The 23,700-nt window shown below is 34.1% G+C and overlaps 1 protein-coding gene across 1 annotated transcript; it reads right to left on the bottom strand.

Annotated features, from left to right (window-relative positions):
* Positions 1 to 9,220: 9,220 nt before the first annotated feature.
* On the bottom strand, positions 9,221 to 10,315 carry LOC115723888 (uncharacterized). The gene has a single exon (XM_030653352.2). It carries the CDS (start codon positions 10,313 to 10,315, stop codon positions 9,221 to 9,223), a length of 1,095 nt encoding a protein of 364 aa, XP_030509212.2.
* Between the last annotated feature and the right edge of the window lie 13,385 nt (positions 10,316 to 23,700).

Raw genomic sequence — 23,700 nt, 5'->3', positions numbered from 1 at the left:
TCTCTGTTATTCTGTGCTATGTCGTGTTGGATTTACATATTATTTCCTTATTTCAAATATCTGTTGCAAAGTTCCAACTAACTTAATCAGTTTCAAAATATTAAGAATAATAAACATACATGGTTTTAAATCTGACTGATGTAAATGTAGGGAAAATTCAGAGTCGTAAAGTTTTTTTTTTTTTTTTTTTTTTTTTTTTGTGTTGTTGAAAATAAAGCGTTTTTATATAAATAAAACAAGTTAGATTTCAGTCATTACAAAAAATATAGTCTGGTATAGAGGATAGTTCTACGGTACTTGAAATATTCTAAGCAAAAGCTCACCTAGCTATATTATGGACCGCAAAATTACAACTTTTAAAAATTGTAACCAATTTAGGTTTTCAGCTAGAGGTTAAAGCCTTTATATGGGAAGCTTAAATCCTAAGTTCACAATTTAAATCCCTTGAAAATAGGATAGCTAACTAGATATTTACAAAAAACCAAAATATCTTTAGATTCTAGATATTATTTAGCCTGTCTGTTGGGCTTTTGGGGTCCAATTTGCAGCCCATTTATGATGCCCACATGTAGGAGTGTCGTGTGAGACCTATTGAGCAATCCTTGGTCGGCTAGGACTTGGTGCTGGCCAGACTGGCCGACCATGATGTTGTCCTTAGCCTGGCCGGCCATGGGGTCGGCTAGGGGTAGCTGGCCAGCTCTTGAGAGTGAGGTAGTCTGTCACTTGATCTCCGTTTGAGTGTCGGGGTCTTCGTTGGCTTGAATGTTGACTTAGCCTTCCTTTTAGTGAGTTGTACTATCACGTGGCACCGGTTCCGTCCACGTAAGTATGTCATGTCATGAGGACAAAAATTAGGATAACATTTGCCCGCAAGCCCCCGTGTAGACGTCTATACGGATAGGGACTTTACCAGCAATATCGGTGTTAGGGGTTGTTCATCAAACCGCCCAAATCGCTCAAACCGCCCGCACCGCAAAAATAATGCGCTTTGAAATTCTTTGCGGTGCAGTCGCGGTTTGAATTTTTTCTAAGCCGCGCAGTGCGGTGCAGTTTGCGGTTTTGAATTGTTAATATGCGGTTCAAACCGCACCACACCGCATATTATATAAATACTAATTTTTATATTTATTTAGGTCAAATATGTGAATATTCAACTTAAAGTCTACTATTCTTTCAAAAAAAAAAAAAAAACTTAAAGTCTACTAATTATTGTATTGTAGACACTTATTATTTTTTTCATATTTATTTTCAAGTCTTATGGTATTTTGACAAGTTTTGCTCAAAGTTTGTTGTATTTGTGATAGTTTAATTATTTAGTGATAGTCCAAACCGCATAAACCACAAAAACCGCACTGCACTGTATTATTTTTTGCGGTGCGGTTTTTGCGGGTTTTTAATTTTGCGGTGCGGGTGCGGTTTGGAAAATTTGAAAAACTTCATGTGCGGGTTGGTTTGAAAAAATAGTCAAAAACTGCACCACCCGCACCGCGAACACCCCTAATCGGTGTTGTTGGGACTGTAGTTACCTTTCCTGAATAAAAAGTGGTGTGTGTGTTGAAGCATTTAGTCTTGACTGTTTGATATCATTGCAATAGAGAAATAACTCTTTTATGTGCCTTTATGATAAGTTGGTGAAGTAAGTGGGAAAAAGGGGGGCCCACGTGTACTATATAAGTGAGTTTTGGGGAGAAATCCATTTTTCAATTTCACTTTTACTTTCTCTCACTAGAATTTGGCTCTTGAAAAAGCTCCTCCTCTCTAGGTGGCCAAACCTCTAGGCTTCAATCTCCTTGGGATTTTTGTGTTATTTCAACGATCCAGGCTTCCCATCTCCGTCTTCATTGGAATCTTGTTGCGAGTAAGCTTTCTATTTTCTCTCTTTCACTTAATTTGATTGATTTTTCCATGAATGCATGAACATTGTTTCTTGTTTTGATCATGCTTCAATTCTTAAGTTAGATTGTAGTCCATTCGGTATTTTGATCGGCATGATAGCCTTAGGATAAATAATGTGTGATTTATGGATGAAAAAGAACTGAATATGACCTTTGTTGTGATTCTTGGCTCTTTGAGTCACGAAGAACACAAAGAACATGTTTGAGTTCTTGAAAAATCACGTGTTTTGATCCATGTACATGCTGGCCGGCCAAGGAGGCTTTGTTTGAAGCCTGGCCAGCCATAGGTGGCTTTCATGGGGTCTGGCCGGGCATGGGGACTGTGTCAATACCCTTTACAGTTTTTTAAGGTAGTGATCTGGGGACCATAGATCTATAATTCTAAATTCTAAAAAATTAGATTATTTATTGAATCTCACCAACCAAATAATCCTGTTTATTAATTCCACGATTATACCACTATAAATATAGAATTGAACTCTTAGTAATTATAGAATTATATTTAGTGAGTTTTATTGCAGTGCCCATTTATTTAATCAATTGCAGTGATTAACCCTCCTTGTTTTCGTTCATAATTAGTTTTAGTCAAATTACTGTTTTACCATTCTAATTACTTTTTTTTATCCTTTAGCACTGTTAATTCACTAGTAAAAGTATAATTTAGATCTAATCTAAATTTGTGTACAATTTTTTCAGTTCTAAAATTAACACTTTGTTTACACCAAAAGTATCTATGATGACATGGACATCAATGTTTGACATGTGGCAAGAAAGATGACATCTCAGAGTTGAGTAGTCATGAGTCATAGCAAAGTCGACTTAGGAGGGGTCCTTAGCCTTGCGCCCAGGCTGACTTTGAGAATTCCGGAATGGAAGTTTAGACTTTGATAACTCATTTCCAACTCATTATCTTTTAGTATTTTGTACCATGAGGACAGAGTAATGTACAGACGAGGTTTCTCTCTACCCTTGTTGAGGTGTGTTACAAAAGAGGAAGTTGCACGAATCCTTACTGAAGTTAATGAGGGGTTCTATGGCAACCACACTGGGGGGTAATTTTGCCCAAGAAATTCTTCGACAAGGATATTTTGGCCGACCATGATTGAAGATTCAAAAGCCTAGGGTGAAGAAATGTGACAAGTGCCAAAGATTTTTTACACTGCCTAGGGCTCTACCCAACAAATTGATCTAAATTCAAAGTCCATGGTCATTGATATATGGGGAATAGATTTGATAGGACAACTCCCTAAGGAAAAAGGTGGGGTACAATACGCAGTTGTAGCAATTGACTATTTTACATAGTGGACGGAAGTTGAGCCATTAGCCATCATAACTTTCAAGAAAGTTTTAGATTTTGTGGTGAAGAACATCATATGTCGGTACAGACTTCCTCAAAAATTGTTTTAGACAATGAAAAATAGTTTAACAACCAAATGTTCACTAATTTTTGCACAACACGTGGAATTGTAAAAAGCTTCTCAACAGTCGTACACTCTCAGACAAATGGTCAGGTCAAAGTAATAAAAAAAACAATCAAGGACACTGTGAAAAAACTTCTTGAAGAATCTAAGGGTAATTGGCCTGAAGAATTACCTGAAGTGCTTTGGTCGTATAAGACCACTGAACAGATGGCTATCAAGAAAACTCATTTTGCTTTAGCCTATGGCTATGAAAAAATGTTTGTAAAGACCGCTTAGTTTAATTTGGAAATTAGCAGTTAATCATGTTTAATTATGAAAATTATTTATAGCTATTTAAATAATTATTTATACTGTTATTATTGAATTCTGAAATGCATTTTATGTCATTTGGTAGTTTTCATAATTTTGCATTTCCGGTGCCCGGTAACATGGAACTCGGTGTTTGGCTCAGTAAAATCACAACTTAGTATGTTAGTAGATTGGGACGGTTTATTAGACATTGGGAATGTCGGGAATGGCTGGGAATTTAGAATTTCCCAAAATACCCCTTTAGTGTTATTTATGTTATTTTAGTATGGAGGGGCAATTTGGTCATTTTGCCCCATTTTTAATTTGTCCTTTAGTGGATGTTAAATGTGGAAATTATATGTTTATTAAGTTATTATTTTGGCTGAAGTAAAATGGGTTAAGTGGCATTTAATTTCATTTTCTTTTCAAACTTAGAAAAAAATAGAAATTTCTCAAAAAAGCTCTCTCTTTTCTTCTCTCTTGTTCGGCCCTTTGAAGCAGCAAGAACTTGGGATTTTCTTTGGTTTTTCAAGCTAATTTTGTGTGCAACTCAAGCTTTAGGTATTGTTCTTACTCTTGTCTTCTTTGTTTTCCTGAATTTTGATGAAAAATGGTGTAATGCATGCTTAGTTTAGGTTGTTCTTGCTACTGGATTTTTGATGTTGTTTCTGAAGTTAAAGCATGATAATTTGAGGTTAATTGAGCTACTAGTAATGCATGATTAATGGTATTGTTTAAAGTTATGAATTTTCTATGCAAAAGTTTAGTTTTCAAAGAGAAAATTGGAAATTGGTGGCTGTAGTTGTTGCATGAGTTAAAGTTTGTTTTCTGCAGTGTTTTTATGCATGATTATGTAGTTCTAATCTAGGTTTGATGCTTGTAGGTAAGCTTTAACCAAGTTTGAGTTTGAAACTCAAAGCTTGGAGCTCACATGGCACTTTTTGATTCTATGAATTCTGGGCTGTTTTAGTGCTTTGGTTTTGTGCTATAGGGTATTTAGAACAGCTCTGGAAGTTTTGGTATTGTTTGGTTTGGATTTGAGCTATGTGTGAATTTTTGAAAAATTCCTACGAGGAACCGGAATTCCGGTTGTGCATTCGGAATTCCAGATGGGTTTTGAAAATTTCCAGAACCGGAATTCCGGTTACAGAACCGGTCTACCAGTTGGGGAATTTTCAGGAACCCTAGATTTCCTCGTTTTTATGTTATTTGGGGTATTGCCATGCTTTTTATCAATAGGGAAACTTTTAGTTCCTAGTTTAAGTCCCCGGGAAGTGATTTAGCGTATCACTTATAGTGTTGTGATTGTTATGGTTTAGGAGCCTGTAATCCGCCGCGCAGTTCGTTCCAGTCAGGTTGACCGGCACACCTGAATTCAGAATTGAGGTAAGATTAGTATAACAGTATGCATATATAGATTACATGTTTAGCGTGCATGTTAGGAAGCCTGTTAGATTACATTAGATATGTATGTTGGCTTCGAACCATCCGACTGTGTCACATCGGTACAGGCTAGAGTATGACTAGCAGCTGGAGTATGACCAGTTCGACCGAGTATAGGCTGACACTGTATCACATCGACACAGGCTAGAGTATGACTAGCAGCTGGAGTATGACCAGTGTGCCGAGTATAGGCTGCTACTTAGGTTGGTGGTTCCGTACTATTTGACGTATCACATCGGTACAGGCTAGAGTCTGACTAGCAGTTGGAGTATGACCAGTTCGACCGAGTATAGGCTGATACTGTAACACATCGGTACAGGCTAGAGTATGACTAGCAGCTGGAGTATGACCAGTTCGACCGAGTATAGGCTGTTACTTGTCAATAGTACCGTCCCTATGAACGTTCAGGACTCAGTATCGTGTTGGACACGGCAGTTAGGGTTATGGTCAGGGGTATGGGCGTCTGATCATGACTCGGGATTTATGTATGATTATTATTATGCTTTTCTTACTGAGTCTGTCGACTCACAGTGCTATGTTTATGTGTAGGTAAGGGCAAGGCTAAGGCTGATGGACCGTGAGTGCGAGCCGGTGTAGATTGTACATGTCGGGGCGGTTAGGCCTGGAGCGTACGATCATCGGGACAGCAAGGCTATTTTTGTAATTAGTCGCTAGGCGACAAGTATTTTGTATAGACAGTAAACTTTTGTAAATGGTTTTGTAATCGGGATCCGGAATATTTTGTATAAATATTTTATAAGTTTAATAAAAAAAACAAAAATTTTAATTAATCACGTTTTCCATAAACATTGTTGATTAGCAACGAGCTGCACAGTATGTTTAAAAATCACGTAATACGCCTATGCTAGTTAGGGTGTTACAATGTTGCTAGTAGAACTAGAGCCTCCATCCCACAGATTATTATACTAAGATCACGAGAACAACCACAATCTCTGATAGAATCACTAGACGAACTTAAAGAACAAAGAGATCTAGAAAACTTAAAGCTATAAGCTCACCAACAAAAAGTAGTTAGATACTTCAATGTTTAAAATTGAAGATTTAAGCCTCATGGCATTTTTTTTTTGTGAGGCGAGGCATAAGCCTCAAGGCGCATTGAGGCGTAAGCCTCAATTATTTAATCAAAATAATATTTTAGAGTAACTAAAAATACCAAAGATAAGTAATGTCTTATAAAATACCAAACATATCATAAAATGTCTCATAAAACAATAACATAGCATCAAATATCTAATAAAACTCAAATGTAAATAAATATATTTTTATTTCTAGAACTAGAATCATATTCTATTATCCTAGAACAAATTCAGCAATAATGACTTGATGATTTAGAAATCACCAAACTCATCATTGCTTGAGAAATTGTTGCCCTCATCATCATCACCATCATCATCGTCACTACTACCACCCCCATTGTGATCATGAATATCCTCCCATTCATCTCATCAACCTCTACCAAGCGCTTTCGTTTTCCTAAGAAAAAATAATTACAAACTAATAATCAATAATTGATTAACATAATGTAATGTGTAAATTAAAACAAGAATTAGAGTTTACGAACCCCCTTTTGAACTACTTTCTGACTGGTTTGAATTGTTAGTGGAATGAGTCAATTCCAGTTCTCCAAGTTGAGTATCCTTATACCTTGACCTTGTCCCATTTTCATCTTCACTTTCACTAACAAGCCATTCATCATCAGATGGCAACTCATCGATCAACAAAGGATCATCTTCATTTGATTGAGTTGCTGAATTCATCTTCAAAAATCTGTGTTTCAATCTTTTGTTGAACATTATGTATGCCAATGAATGCATTCTTAAGGTAGTCAACCGATTTCTTTTTTTTTTTTTTATGAATTTGATTGAAAGTACTCCAATTCTGCTCGCATCCCAATGCCGAGCAAGTAAGACCCAATACTTTGATGGCAAATTTCTGTAACTCCGGCGTTTGATCTGTTGGGAATATTTTACAATGATCTAGATTTACTAACAAGTATGTTGCATTAACATCCAAAATATGAATTCTCTAAAACAATGAAATAAACACATAAGGGTTAAAGAAAACCTTACATTGGTTGTAGCGGAATAATATGACTCCTTCCGTTCAAGATCTCTAGCCCTTGATTCTTTTTGGTAGCAGAGCATTATCAAGATCTGAACCTGGATCTCTTTCTCTCCTTCGGGTTTGGTTACCACCGTCTTACTCACTATGATTGAGTACTTGACTTCCTATGTGTGGGCATGGCACTCATTCACTTAAGGCTTTCGAATATGGTGAAGAACAATGAAGGAGGTAAAATCTCTATAGAAGGAACTCTCTCATCTAGGTTTGGTTGAATAGTCAGGTTGACATTAATTGGATGAGTGAGAGTATTGTGTTCCTTTTATAGTGTTTCAACTAGGGCTTAGGGTTGAATTATATGGATTAAAAAAGAATAAAATATTGGGCAAAAAATCAACCTTGGTCGTACAAGATAGTGGACCTCTTTCTAGTTAGATTTTTGCCACTTTATTTCAACCACTTACTCTTCTTTTCAATAATACCATATTTTCCAATTCAAACCTATAAATGCCAAAACTATTTATTTAATAATTATAATTAATTACTAAATAAATTTTCCATTTATGTTATTTATTAATTAGACCATACAAAGTCTCTTAATTAACAAATTGACCCCAAAACCTCTTTTCTTCAAAATTAAGCCCTTGCTTAGTGAAAATTCATAAATAAGACATAGTCTAATTTTATAATTATAATTGATTAATTAAAATCAATTAACTGAGTCTGCAAGCAATATTATCTCAACTAGTGAGGGGACCATGGGCCTATATAACCGAGCTTCCAATAAGCAGATTTGGAATTTACCAAGTTAATTCTCTAACTTATTAATTCCTCATTGAATCACTATAGAACTTGGAATTGCACTCTCAGTGATATAGAACGCTCTATATGTACCACGATATAGATACGTTATGATTATCCATTGTTACAATCCTAATAGTCAAAAATCCTCTATAGATGATCTACACTGAATAGGGATAAATTTACCGTTCTACCCTTCAATGTATTTTATCCTTAAAACACTTAGCCACCTATAAATGATATTTCAGTAAACTAATATAATTACTGAAATGAGATCTCAATCATTTATCTCTATATAGCCAAGCTCGAAGGAAATCATCGTTTCACTTCTAAAAACTTATAGAAGCTATAGATTCCATATCTATGATTAGCGATCCCCCTCAATTGTACTATCATGTTCCCAAAATGTACGTATCACCCAGACCAAAAAGTAGGCTTAACTAACAAATCAAAGAACACAAATAACACTCTTGAGATCGAACCTAACCTTGTCAGGATTAAGATCCCTAGACCTAAGATCAATCATTGATATTGACTTAGAAAGATATAACGCTAAGTTCAGGATATCTTATCTAAGATCAATATCGGTCCCTTCCAATGTATACTCCATACATCCGATATTGGTAAACTTTACCAATACCCTGGAAAGGACATAACACTTATCCAAGGTGTAAGTATACCTATCGCTGATTATCATGCCAATTTAAATCCAGTAATCAGGGAATTAAACTTTTGAACATATAATCATGATTATATTCTACTGTGCTGACAACACTAAAATCATGAACAAATACATATGTTCTGGACTTAATAGAATTTATACATTAAACAATCATGAAATAAATCATGTGAACCATGCAACAAAAATGTGATTTCTGATCTTTATTAATTAGTAAACCTGATTATATTGAAATGGGTTCATGATCTCCATATTGAGTCCACCATTCCACTAAAAGAAAGAATAATTACTTATCTTTATTATTCATACTACTACACATTTTGAAAAAAAAAATATTAGAAATAGATTTAGACATTTAATTACCTGCTGATCGTTTTTGAAATGTTTGTTGAGCTAAGGTGAGTCCAAAGAACCCTTCCTTGTTGTGAAAATTGCTACATTGAAGGTCAGCTTTTATTCTGTCTTCGGGGTCCGGTATAAGTCTGTCCATACAATGAAACAAACCCAACTTGATCTCTGGATGGTTGGAAAATCCTTGTGAATAATGACAACGGGGATTCAAAAAGTACGCAGCGACATGCAAATGTCTATGCAACTGAAATTCCCATTTCTCATCTATGATTTCCCATATCTATTTGTAATCCTTTTCTTCTCCACCTAAAGATATTGATATTTTTTTCTTTTGCTGTATCCATAGCATTGTAGAGATAACCCATAGTTTGCTCTTTATCACCATCAACTAGCCTCAACACTTCAACTAAAGGTTTTATGGTCTTAATGGCATAAGACACACTTGCCCAAAAATATGTGTCTTTCAAAATCGTGTGTTTTGCCTCCTTTCCATTAGCTTTAGATGCCCAAGGACAAGTTTCCCACTCTTCAGAAGTAAACATAGCTTCCAAAGGTTGCCTCACTTGATATATGCTTTGCAATGTAAGAAATGTTGTTGCAAATCTAGTGGCAGCAGGTCTTATAATATCTCTTTTGCAATATTTCCTTGTTAAGTTTAACAACCATTGATGATTGTGAAGGAACTTACTCAATCTTTTTCCTTTGGACAAGGCACTTTGGTGTTGTGGCAATTCACCAATTTTTTCAAGCATCAAATCAAGACAATGTGCTGCACATGGAGTCCAATATAGATGCTTTCTTTTCTCCATTAACAATGTGCCCGCCGCTTTGTAGGCACTAGCATTATCAGTGACCACTTGAACAACTAGATGCTTTCCAATTTCTTCAATGACATCATCCAACATTTTAAATAACCTTGGTGCATCCTTACTAAATGAAGAACCATCAATACTTTTAAGAAACACAGTGCCCTTGGGATTATTGACTAAAATGTTGATTATGCCTCGATTTCTAATGTCTGACCAGCCATCAGATATTATTGAAACTCCCGTTAGTGGCCATGACTGCTTAATATCCTCAACTATAGCATTTGTAGTATTCATCTCCTCCTTCAATATCCATGTCCTAAGCTCATACATACTAGGAGTTTTCAATCCCCTCCCATAATCTCCAATTGAGCGACACATACTGATGAAAGAAGGACTCTTAACCAAGTGAAAAGGCAAAGCATTCTCAAAGAAACACCTCCCAATGTCCATGCAAACTTTATCACGTAATTCTTTTGCATTTTTAGGAGTTACTTGGGTTTGTTCAGTTTTTGTCCCTCCACCATCGCTGCTCAAAAACCTATCCATTGGGCCTCTTACACCTCTACTACGCATGGGGGCAGAATCCTTTTGAGAATAGTAACTTCAAAATTCATTTGACTCACATGCTTTGCCAAAGTTTTTTGTTTCAAGTGCTCCACAAATTCATCCTTTACTTCTTTTGGAACCTCCGGACATGGTTTAACATCTTTTCTAGTTTGAGCAAGGTGTTGTTTCAATCTTGTCACACCACCCTTAATAATTTGCTTACAATAGTTACACTCAAGATAAACATAAGTTTTCTTTTTTTCAGCATCTCCTCCTGAAATATCAACCTCCTTACCATGTTTTCAAGCTGGATCTTTTTTATTTCCATGGCTGCCATTCCCTCTACTAGTAGTACTAACATTACCTCTCCCATTATTACCACTAGTTCCTCCAACACAACTCTTCTCCGATCTTTTAACCATTCTACTATCTATACAACACAAATATAACTAAAATAATAAATACATATTGAAATTTATGTATCTAACTAGTAATCTAGATAAAAAAAAAACTAATTAATATTTACCTAAGAGCAGCAGCAAGGGAGCATGAAGAGAACTTCACCAAATAGCTAGAAAGAAGAAAGGAAAAGAACGATGAAGGAGGAAAGGCAGCAGCAAGTTTTCTCTCTCTCTTTTTTTTCCTGAGCAGTGATTGAAATTTTAGAAGAATTATGAAGGTTGATGAAGGAGGGGGTCGACTACTTAATTTAAACCCTAAAGAAATATTGGTGTAGGTTTAGTTTTGAGTTGGGCTTTTTTTAAGTTATTTGTTTAAGTTTTATTGGATTTTTATTATGTTTTATTGGGCCTTTTTCTTAAGTTGTGTTATATAGCTTTTTTTAAGTTATTAAATGAAATGGGCTGAAAACACCCAATAGCATTGTTTTTTCTTTGAGGCGTGCGCGTCACATGTTTTTACGCCTCAATCGTTTTTTGACCGCCTCACAAGTCTGAGGCATACACAATCATGCATTTTTTTTCGCCTCAAATTGAGGCGCGCCTTGAGGCACGGAATACAACTGAAATTTTAAACATTGAGATACTTCAACAAGCAAGTCTGAGGCGTACGCCTCAGGCGTAAATACTGAGGCGCACACAATCGTGTTTTTTTTAGCCCCAAATTGAGGCGCGCAATACAACCGCAATTCTAAACATTGAGATACTTCAACAAGCAAGTAAAGGAAATGAAATTTTTTTGGGGGGGCATGGTACTCATAAGAATGTTCCTTAATACGAAAGAAAGTGGATCAGGTGTGCTCATACCAAATTAGGAAGAGTCGTACCAAGTAACTGAAGTTACAACACCATGAGCTTATAAATTGGGCCAGTATGATGAAAATATGGAATTGATAATAGTACCACAATGCTAGAATAATAAATATCTAAGAAAATAGTACCAATAAATACAAAGGTCAGAAGACCATGTAATTGCATAATGCTCAAACATCACTCTTAAGTGATGGCCTTCTTAACGGTCACCATTCAAAGGCTTGAAAAGGTTTTAGTGCTAAGGTCCCAATGACCATTTTTAAAGCACCACTTCTTGTAACAATCATTATTCTTAATTAATTAAAATCTGAACTGATCACATAATAGCTTTTTATTATCAAATAAATGTAAGTTACTTCAGTAACAATACATTCCGACCAATAAATGAATAAAGTGATTAATTGTCATTCAAATTGTGTCAATTTTATACATGATTGGTTGCAAATATTTAGTGATTTATATTTAAAGTCAGGAACTACCTAACATGTATACAAATAGGTTCATCCAAGTATAAGGTTCAAATATGAAAATATGAAATACTCTGGTTAATTTGCAAGTGACCAAGAGTATAAAGCTTTCTCGGTTACTTAGGGGACACCTACACCCGTACATTATTGGTAAGTTGGCATGGAAAATACTTAAGCAAAATTTGAAAAAATTTGAAAAAGCTAAGTATATATGCGTTGGTTAAATATACCAAAAGCTAGATTAGAGTTCGAGATTAATGATTGCCCGAATAGTTGTGTGTTTGAATAAAATAAAAATAAAACTAAGTTTAAAAGATGATTGGTCGACTATGATGTATTAAAATAAAGGCTCGAAGACCAAACAAAAATAAAAAAGAAGATAAAAGAGGCTCTTGATCAGGAAAGGAGATCAATCCATTGGAGTGGTCGTATTCAAGTCTTCGATGGTCGCAGAACCATCTTGATCAGCAACTGAGAAATCAAGATCGACTGCTTCAGCTTGCTCGATGTTCCCACGACTAACTTCATCAATAGATTCACTGGCCTGCTCTGCCTACTTTGGCTTCTTCTTCAACTTTCATTTGTTGGCCTCTTCCAAAACAAGGAATCATGAGCCTCTAGCTTTATATAATCATAGTTACCTTCAGGATTGGCCTTCTAGAACTCGTAACAGATCTTTGTGTCAATCACTGGATAAGGCGCAAAGTCTTCAGTACAAACCTCGATCTCTTTATTCAAGGCTTCTTCCTTGGCAGTGATGGCGTTCTTTTCCCTGGCCACTTCAGTAGTTAGGTCTTTGACTTACTGGTCCATATTTTGAAGAAGCCTCCAAAAAGTGTCCCTCTCTTCAAGTAGCCTGTGAGCTCGCTTGAACTCTACATCCAGATCGACCTTTAGCTTTTCAACTCGGGGCATATAAGCTATCTACTTTTGCAACTCTTCAATTTTTTTGTTGTCTCATCCAGCTTCTTGTTAACTTCACCTAAGGTAGTCTCTTTATCTTTGAGTTGGCCTTAGACCTTTTCCAATCCAGATCTTTTCCTAGTGGGCTGGATGGCTATGGCCTTAGTTTAGGAGTATAGATACTCAAGTTGAAGATCAATCTAAAATATAACAATCAAGTTAGAAGACCAAAATAGTGCAATCGGAACTAAAAATAAATAAGGGATAAAAATTACCTTAGTGTGATCCTTCAGGAGGCCGACAGCTAAAAACTCTATGGGCATTGTATCCGACCCCTTCAACTTCATATTCAGCTCGGGCTAAACACGGTCTTGGTAACCATTGGTCACCTCCTTTGCCTTTTTCATCTTAGGGAAACATGAGTAACCTCTTTGTCTTTTAATTTCTTGCTCGGAGGAGCACGAGGAGGTCCAATATTCTTTTTGGCCTAGACTAGAGAAGTTGTTATGGGATGAGTTGCATCAATTATCACCATGGTACCTTTGTTGGTCGGAGGAGGTGGAGGTGGAATCTTGGGAACATTCCTGCTAGAGAAAGTTTTCTCATCCTTCTTCTACACTTTGGTCAGACTTTCCTGTCCAGAAGAACTTCCAGCTTTCCTCTTCAGCATAGCCTCTAGCTTTAGAAGACATGGTTGTACAGACAAAAAGACTTGGTCAATATTAATAAAAAATACATAACAGAAGTAAGAAAAGTACTATTAAAATTCTACCCTAGATCTCTGGAGGAGCACTTTCCCGGACTAAGAATGAAGGGGCATCGTCATTCGAAGAATCCTCGTTCAATTCTTCCTCGACAACCCCTTCCCTTTCCCAGCAACAACCTGTACGGTCAGACATGAAACTTGCTCAACGACTTCCCTTATCAAAATGGGATGCTCAAACGAACCTTATTTTTTCTCTTGGCTCTTCTTTTCCTTCTCCGACACTTCTTGTTCAGGTTAGGGGCCTTAGCCACATGAACTTCTTCCTCAACCTCTTCAGAAGGGTATAACCAGTACTGAACAAAATTTCTTATTGAAGTTAACAAAAAAATATTTTGAGCCCTGTACGAAAGCCGAAGAATGGTCTGAGCCCTTAACTTTAGCCCCAGCGTGAAATAAGGACAACAATATGTCTTAGCTAGCTGGAAAGATAGGTGGTTGGCATCCATTGCTTGCACGATGTAATAGTCTTTTATGTAACCACCTATCTTCATTACTTCGGTGTCATTAGTGTTAGTCAGCCATAAGCAATACAGCTGGAAAATAAAAATAACCTGAATGGTTATGCCCCAGGCTGGACTTCAAGTCAAATAGCCAATTGGTGTCGTGAGGGGATGGCATGCCCCATTGTTGCTTCGCGTACAAAACAAACAATGCAACTAAATATTTAATCACTTTTGGCGTAACTTGCATCGGGCAAATCTTGTAATAGTTAGGCACCCTTTTAAAGTAAGGATGTAGAGGCAGGAGCGCACCCTACTGAGCATGTGGTCGAGGCCATGCTCAGAGACCTTCCTCTGGGTTTGTGGCAAGTTTTCCAACACGAGGAAGAAATACCTCCACGTCCCTAAGAAGGCCTTTGGCCTCCAAGTTCCTAACCTCTTCAGTGTGAGGGTGGACGGAGGAGAAACCCACCGAGCTTAACCTTTCTCTTGGATCCTAGCAAGAATAGCTTCTTTGAGCTCTTTGGTAACATAGTCCTGGCCCTCAATCAGGTTGTCCCTAAGCTGCGAGATGGGCTCCTCAACCTCATATACCCTCTGAGGGGTATAGCCACAAGAGAAACCTCTTCTTCTTCCTTTTCAATGGCAATTGCATGGACCTCACCCTAGTCCTCCACCTCTTGCACCTCCTCATCATCGATGAGCCTTTCAACATCCTCTTCAAAATTTTCAGTGCACTCAGCATTAGTCGTTAGGGCTAAGCATAAAATCCAGAGAACCGACAAAAACCGTTCAAACCGACCTACTGAACACCGCTGGAACCGAAACCGGCCGAACCGAAAAACGAAAAAATCGATAACGGTTTGAACCGCCAGTAGTTGGTCAGTTTTTTTTTTTGGACCGTTAACCGACCGAAATACCTTATACATATATAATTTTTTAATTTTTTACTTTGTTTATTATATTGTAATTATATATACTATATACTGATAAGTAATAATATATAATATGTAATATATTATTATTTTATTAATATTAAAATTTAAAAGTATTAACTTTATTAAAGTCATTGACTATTTTGACTTGACTCTCTCTCTCTCCAAACCCTTTCTTTCTCTCGTGACTCACTCACCTTCTTCTCTTTTTCTTTCTGCCTGTCATAGTTTAGGGCTTCAAGTTCAAAGTTCAAACTGTTGGGAATTATTTTACCAGGATCTTAGATCTACTCACAAGTATGTTTATTAACATCCTAAATATGAACTTTCTAAAACGATAAATTAAACACATATAAAGTTTAAGAAACCTTACATTGGGTGCAGCGGAATATAATGACTCCTTCCGTTCAGATATCTAGCCCTTGATTCCTTTTTGTAGCAGAGCATTATCAATATCTGAACCTGGATCTCTTTCTCTGAATCTTTGATGCTGAAACTCCTTTGCTGATGATCTTTCTTCACGATCTTCCTCACTATGATTGAGGTATCACTTGATGTGTGTGGGCACTACTCTAATCACTAAGGATTTCGAAATTCAAAGGAAGAAGAAAGAAGAAGTGGTAGCTAAAGATAGGGAGAGAGAAGGCTCAGTTTTTCTGATTCAGAAAGTGTCAGAAGAAAAGTGTTATTTTCCTGAAGCCTTCACTATCTATTTATATCATTCCACTAGGGTTAGATTTGAATTATATGGCATTAAAATAATGAAAAAATCAATTAAAATAGCTACAAAGGTGGCCGGCCATACACTTAGTGGATTGGGCCTTGCTTTTTGCAATTTTGCAATTTTAACACCTTTTGTATCTGATTTTCTCAAAAATGCCAATTTCCTAATTCAACCATTTAAATGCCAATTCTAACTATTTAATAACTATAAATAATATTGTCATTTATCATATTTATTAATTGAACCATACAAAGTATCATAATTAACAAATATGCCCCTATAAACTCTTTCTTTACAATTTCGCCCTTACTTAGTGAAAAATTCACAAATAGACATAGTCTAATTTGAGAATTATAATTGATTAATCAAAACCAATTACATGAGTCTTACAAGCAATATTATCTCAACTAGTGGGGGGACCATGGGTCTATATAACCGAGCTTCCAATAAGTAGATCAAGAATTTAGCACTAAAATTCACTAACTTATTAATTCTTCGTTGAATCCACGCATAGAACTTAGAATTGCACTCTCAGTATATAGAATGCTCTATATGTTCCACCATATAGACACATCATTAGTTATCCATTGTTATAATCCTAATTTGATCAATGATCCTCTATATGAATGATCTACACTGTAAAGGGATTAAATTACCGTTACACCCTACAATGTATTTATTCATTAAAACACTTGACCCCGTATAAATGATATTTCAGCTTATGTGAAATGAGTACTCCACCATTTATGTTCGTTTGGTCAAGCTTGAAGGAGATCATCCTTTGCTTACTATTCGCCAGATAGAAGCTATAGATTCCATGTTTATGATAGCGCTCAAGCTTGAAGGAGATCATCCTCTGCTTACTATTCGCCAGATAGAAGCTATAGATTCCATGTTTATGATAGCGCTCCCACTCAATTGCACTACCGTGTTCCCAAAAAGTACGTATCACCCTGACCAAAAGGTAGGCTTAACTAACAATTCAAGGAACACGAATAGCCTTTCAAGATTGAGCCTAATCATAACAGGATTAAGATCATTTGATCTAGGATCAACTAGGCGATATTGACTTGAATAGATATTACGGTAAGTTTAATTAAATCTAAGTCAAAGTTCAATATCGGTCCCTTCCGATGCATACTCCATGCATCCAACCTGAGCTTTACTTTAACCAATGCTATGGAAAGAACATAGCACTTCTCCAAATGCAAGTAAACTCTTGTTGTAGATTATCATATCAGTAAAACCCTGTGTCTGATAAATCTAGGAAACTTTATTCACATAGTCATGTTTACTTTCCAATGTGTTGACGGCACAATAAACAGGATCAAGTATGTGAAAAGGGTTTCAGATGAATTTATACATTATGTACATATAATCATGAAATAAATCATGTGAACCATGCAACATTAAATGTTATTTCTGATCTATATTAATAAGTAAATCTGATTATATTGAAATGAGTTTTATTTAGGGCATAAAACCCAACAAACTCCCACTTGCACTAATATAAAACAAAAAGTGCGTTTCAAATAATCTCAACACCTTGATATACAAATCAAGTGTAGTAGTAGTAAACTCCTCGTAATAGGATCTGAAAGGTTGAATTAACCACAACCTTTTCTCCACCATTACTCTTCCTTAATCACAAAATCATTGATAATGTGAAATTCCTCTCTATATGTCTACTCTCTTGGGATACTGGATTCTATACCTTTGGCAACTACTTTTGGTTAATCAGGAAATTAACACTAGTAGTTTAAGGCAATTTGGAATGATGCCAAAAATGTATAGAACTTTCCTTAGACTGAATAAGTACCTTTCCTGCAGCTTTAACATTCAGTCTCTCTCTGGTAGACCTAGAGACTTCAGATAGGTTTTTACACTTCTCTAAAATCACTATTCCACCCCCAGAGTAACCACCATCTTATCAGAAATATTTCCTAGCACATAGGCAAATTTCGAAATCTGATATGGTGTAGTCTAAGAGTTTTAAACACACACTTATAGACTAACATATAGTTCCTCTTCTTAATCTTAAAATTTACTTGATTGTCTTCCAATGTTCTTCTCCTGGATTAATCTGATACCTACTCATTACTCCCACTCAACAGCAGGTGACTGGTCTAAGACATACAAAAGCATATCTAAGACCTCTCACTGTTGATATAAGAAATTCTTTCATGGCTTTATCTTTTCTGGAATAGTTGAGACTTTTCCTTAGATAAAATCTATGCCTAAGAAGTTGTGAAGCTTCTATAGATTGCCATTAGAAAAAAAATGCTTCAGCATCTTACTAAAGTAACTTGCTTGCATTAGAGTAAGTAATTACCAGGTATACCACAAGCCATAGGTTTAGATAAACTCAAACCTATAATACTAGGAACAGGAAGTTTTGTTAAGTCCATTGAATGGACTTATAAACGAAAATTTCCTTTTATGTCCTTGTAATAGAAAACTTTAGGTTATTCCATGTGAATGGATTAAACCATAGTTCTATTGGCTTTCTTCTTAGTTTCTTATCTTGACAATCCATTACTTGTTTAAACTCACAATGGATTTTAATCACTAGTGTCTCCCAAGTCATAAGAAGGTGAGTTCCTAGAAACTCTCCCACTACGACAAGGTACCGTGAATTATGTCGAAGAAAACTAAATGGTATTGATCTCTTCGGTTGTGACAAGACAACAGAGGCAGTGGGATCATCATATATCAAATAAGATGATAGAACACTTTTGGAATCAAGAATTAAATATCTCCTTTATTTACTACTTGTTTTCAGACTTAGTCATTATCTTAGAAAAGTAATATTTGTTTGAACAAACACTTTCTTATCTATTGACAATGGGATGGTCCACCCCTAATCACTTAGAATAGCTAACAAACCATGGTTAACAGTTCTAGCTTTTCTTAAGATTTTGATTAGGTCATCCATGAATCTAGTAATGATTTACATTAAGTATACAACCATTACATCATTCTGAAATTGTATTACCATAGAAGGATTTAGGCAACGACTAGTAACTAATCATCAATATGCAACTCGAAATTTCTGGGGAGGTAAGTTTGGATATAATTCAAAAATCAATTTAATGATCTTTGAACTGCATATCAACTAACTATTTCTCCACCCCTATCAGTTCGCAAGATCTTTAACCACTTACCTTAATGGTTTTAACAATTGCTAGAAATTAATGAAATTTTTCAAACATTTCAAATTTCTTTGCATATGGTATAATCTAGAGTTATCGTTTTAAGAATACAACGAAAAACTCATATCCACCCCTGAATGTACATCCATCTGCGAATGAGATGAACTACTTTCAGTGAATATAGGCATATTAACTCTTTGCAGAGATTGATCTTGTCAAATCCACTATGAACAAGATACAAATGCCATAGATAAAAAAAAAATGTGGTAGTGTCTTTTGATGACTCAGGTATAGTTACATCAAAGAGTTCTTAGAATACTTCAAGTGGATCCTGGTCACAGAATACCTAACTCATATTCCATACAGTTTTAATCCAATAATAGAAGATGGATATTAAACACTTGAGAAAGTGTAGCTGTATTGTATTCTGGAATTAGAAATATAAGAAAATTTCTATTTGGAATCTAAAATTAAAGTCAAAGACTTAAATTTATACCAAATATAATGAGTAATTCTATCTTGGACCACCACTACTAATACAAACTCTAAGTCAATTTGCCCATACAAGTAGGAGATTTTTAAGATTGAGGATTTTATATCAATTGGGAATAGAATTTCGGGATTATAATCATATGCGTCATTTAATTTTTTAAGAGAAAATATAATGACATGAAATGATTTATAGACCATTCATCCAATGATATATTATGGAGCTAATTCGAAATGAATAAGCTAAGAGGAATTAGGATAATTTCGTTTATAAATAAGAATCCAACGATGCTTCGATTAGCGAAAGACAAAGTAATCTTATTTATGTAATCATTTTGTTTCATATTGTAAAAATACTAGTCTAAGGTGTCATCAATTGATGAACAGCTAGATGTCGCATATACAATATTTATCTTTCGAGGTCTAACACTATTATGTATGTCTAATGGTGAAAATCCACTAGGAATTTATCTCATTAGATAAACAAACATGTTGGACCAACAATGAAGATTCGAAATTAAACTACAACTTAATAACAGAAAATAACATGGTTCAATATAAATTCATACACAATTCAGAAATTATAAACATATAGCAAGTAGGAATGACTAGTGAAAATACTAAAACATACAATCCTAAATAATTTCCAAGGTTTTTCAACAAACTGATACAGTGTCCCGTTTAGGCGAGAGTCAAAGCATCATCCATTGAATAGAGTTGTCAGCTCATCTAAAATGATAACCATTCTAGCAACCTTTTATTCGATCAAGATTGGAATTCAGCGTTGTCCCGTTTAGGCGAGAGTCAAGGCAATTCTATCTTATGAGCTTCCACCATTGTTTCATAATTTGCAAATCAAGTATGGTCGCCACCATTAGGGTGATCTATACCATACAAAACACTTACAAACTACTTATCATGCGAGGTTTAACGGTGCGAAATTGCTAATGAACGTTCCTCCATTAGGGAGGATTACTCACTAAAACAAACGCGGTGTAAAACCCACAATGGAGATCGAATATCTTAATAATAAAGCTCATTATTTAAAAAGAGTTGTATTTTCTTTGATTCTCTTTATTTATTCTATTTATTTTAAATATATATTTATTTAATTAAAATTTCCAATTTAGAATGAAAAATTCTAAATATAAATTTTAATTTAATATTTATAAATTTTACTTACATGGATAAGAAAATAACATGAATTATTTCCATCTTAGTAATAAGTTCTAATAAATATTTAGAAAAATATTCAATTTAAGTTGTTACAAAATTAATTTAAATTAATTTACAACTCAAATTTAATTTTCTATAAATATATATTGCATTTCGAAAAATTAAAGTATATAAGAATACAATTTTCAAAAAATGCATATTAAAATAAAAAATAAATCCTGGAAAAATTATTCTAATTTAATGTTGGCCCAAAATTAATTAATAAAATTAATTTACAACAAAAAATATAATTTTCCTATTTAATTAAATATATAAGAAAAATTTCAAATATTTAAGTATGATGATGAAAATCAACTTAAATATTAATTTTCTATTTAATTAAATACACTAGAAAAATACTTCAAGCAAAAATATCATCTATCTAGATTTTCCTTTGACTAATTAATTAAATTTCTAATAATATACTTTAGTTCAATTTATTTTAAATTAATCAATAAATGAAAAAATCATTGATTTAAGTTGATCCAAGAATTAATTAAAATAAATAATTAATTTACAACTTAATCTATTTTTCAAGATAAAATTCAAAATTCTAGCATTTAAGAAATGCAATTTCAAAAATTGATTAATAAAATAAAGAAAAAATATATTTTGAAAATTATTTAAATTTAGTTGAAAAAATAAATTTTTACTAAGAAATAATTTTCTATTTAATTAAATGTCATGAAAAAGAAATATTTAAGTATGATGATAAAAATCAACTTAGATATTTAATTTTCAAATTAATTAAATGTATTAAATTCAAGAAATAAATAATTAAGTGTAGAGAAGGCTTAATTATTAATCTCTAGTTTAATACTAGGAAAAAATATACTTAAAATAAATTGTACCAAAATTAATTATATAAATAATTAATTTCACAATGTATAATATTTTCCTATTTAATTATTAGAAATAATAAGTAGTTTAGAAATAACTATCTAGAAAATATCTTATTTGACTAAGTATCTTTTCCACAGAATTTGAAAAAATATCTAATTTAAGTTGTATTAGAAAAAAATCTAGAACTTAAATTATTTAAACTATAATTTTCTTAAATTAATTTCAAAATAAATGAAATTAATTATGTTGCTAATCAATTTTATTAGGTTAAACTAGTGTAATTAACCTAGTACAGTTGTTCAAATCAGGCAAATGGGCCTTCACAATTGGGGTGGTTCATGTGAGGGGGTGCTGGGTTCAGTATGTCGTACCCACTTCTATGGCTCCCAACTCTCACACAAGGCCCAAAAGAGAGGAATTTAACCTTAATAAGAACAACTGTTATTAATTGAATAGGCCCAAAAACTAAATGGGCCTAAATAAATTCTATCAAAAACTATGATAATTTATTTTAGCAACATTAACCTATATGCATCTATAATAAAATTAAACACATAGGCTCACATAGGCACACTTTGGATGGGTCCTATCATGTTGCTAGGTCATACACAGATGAAAGAAGATTGTAAATATACCTGTTACAAATTATTATCTTGACCAAGGGAGCCATCAGATCATTAGATCTGGCAAAAGGTAACCATGACTATTTGCAATCAAGTAATAATAGGTTTTAAAAACTTACATACAAGCTAAAACCACATACTCCTGCAACAAGGTTAGCTGGATAGTTGGAAGTAGGATTTATTTAATTTTAAATTAAATATTTAATTTCGAAAATAATTAATTAAATAAAAAAAATCCCAATCTCACTCACTCAGTCACTCTTACTCTCACTCTCTTATTCTCTCGTCTCTCCATCCCAAACTCTCTTCTCATCATCAACATCAATCAAGCACTATCTTCCATTTTCAGATTGAAGGTATTGGTAATTTTTTTTTCTTGTACATCCTCTTATTTTTCTTTCTTTATTCTACTCTCAGATCTCTCTCTCAAATTCAATGTTTTTTATTTTTTTTATTGGAATAACAACTCTTACTTTAAATTATTTTTGGGTTTCAGTTTCAGGTCCTTTTTCAACAATACAAATTCAAATATTGAATTGGGTTGTGTTGGATTTTGGCTTGTGCTACTACTTTTTCAAGTCCAACAGGTGATTTTTTTCTCACTTGGTTTGTTGCTTTGGTTATGTTTAAAGTTACAAGCATAGCATAAATGAGCATTAACTAATACACTATCTTTGGAGTTTAATGAATTTAGGAAGATTGCAAAATATCTTTAGTCACTTTTGAATGTAATGGGGTCTCACATGCTTTAGTGGAGTGGAGATTTTAATTTTTTGCACATTTATTTAGGTTTTGCTTCCTATTTTTTTCTTTTCATATGTAGATATGTTGGGATTGACATGTATAGATTTAATTCTTAAGTTACAATTAAGATTGGAAATTATCTTTCTTAAAATAATAGGATTTAGTAATGCGACTGTGGTGGAGAATACAGAAAGAGGATGGAGGGATCTCATATTTCACAAGATAAGAGCGGTTTTTGGTTTTGGACTTTGAGAGCATTAGCTTATATGATTTGAAACTTTTAGAATTTGTTAGCTTTGATTTATTTTCTATCAATGAAGCATAAAATTGCATCTCTAGAATTGGATAATATTGGTCTTGTGATGTTGTGTACTGTCAGTAACTTAGATATTGATCTTTAGGATGTTCTTCAAAATCCAAAATTCATAATTGAACTTGTGTCTTCAATAAGGTTAAGGCCAACAACAATGTGTTAAATTTGTCCCATTTGAGTAAAGCTAATTAGTAGTTATTATGCCCTTCTTGTATTTCTACTTTATTTTTCTGTTTGTCTTTACTTTCACTACTGAATTGTGATTATCAGAGTTGCATGTTAAAAAAAATATGATTTAGTATTTTTGCCAAAAGATTCCAGAAAAAAAAAAGATAACAATTATAGAAGGTATTTATCATGTTTAGAATAGTTGAGGATATACAAGTAGTTTAATATTAGAGTTAGTAGTTTTAGCAATAGTTAGTAGTTTAGAATTAAAAAAGGCATAAAAGTCTTAACCTAACTATTGTCATTGTCTTGCTTTGTGCAGTATAAATTAT

The sequence above is a fragment of the Cannabis sativa genome, chromosome 9 (genome assembly GCF_029168945.1).
Source record: "Cannabis sativa cultivar Pink pepper isolate KNU-18-1 chromosome 9, ASM2916894v1, whole genome shotgun sequence".
Taxonomy (NCBI): Eukaryota; Viridiplantae; Streptophyta; class Magnoliopsida; order Rosales; family Cannabaceae; genus Cannabis; species Cannabis sativa.
This window is presented reverse-complemented; position numbering and strand designations above follow the sequence as displayed.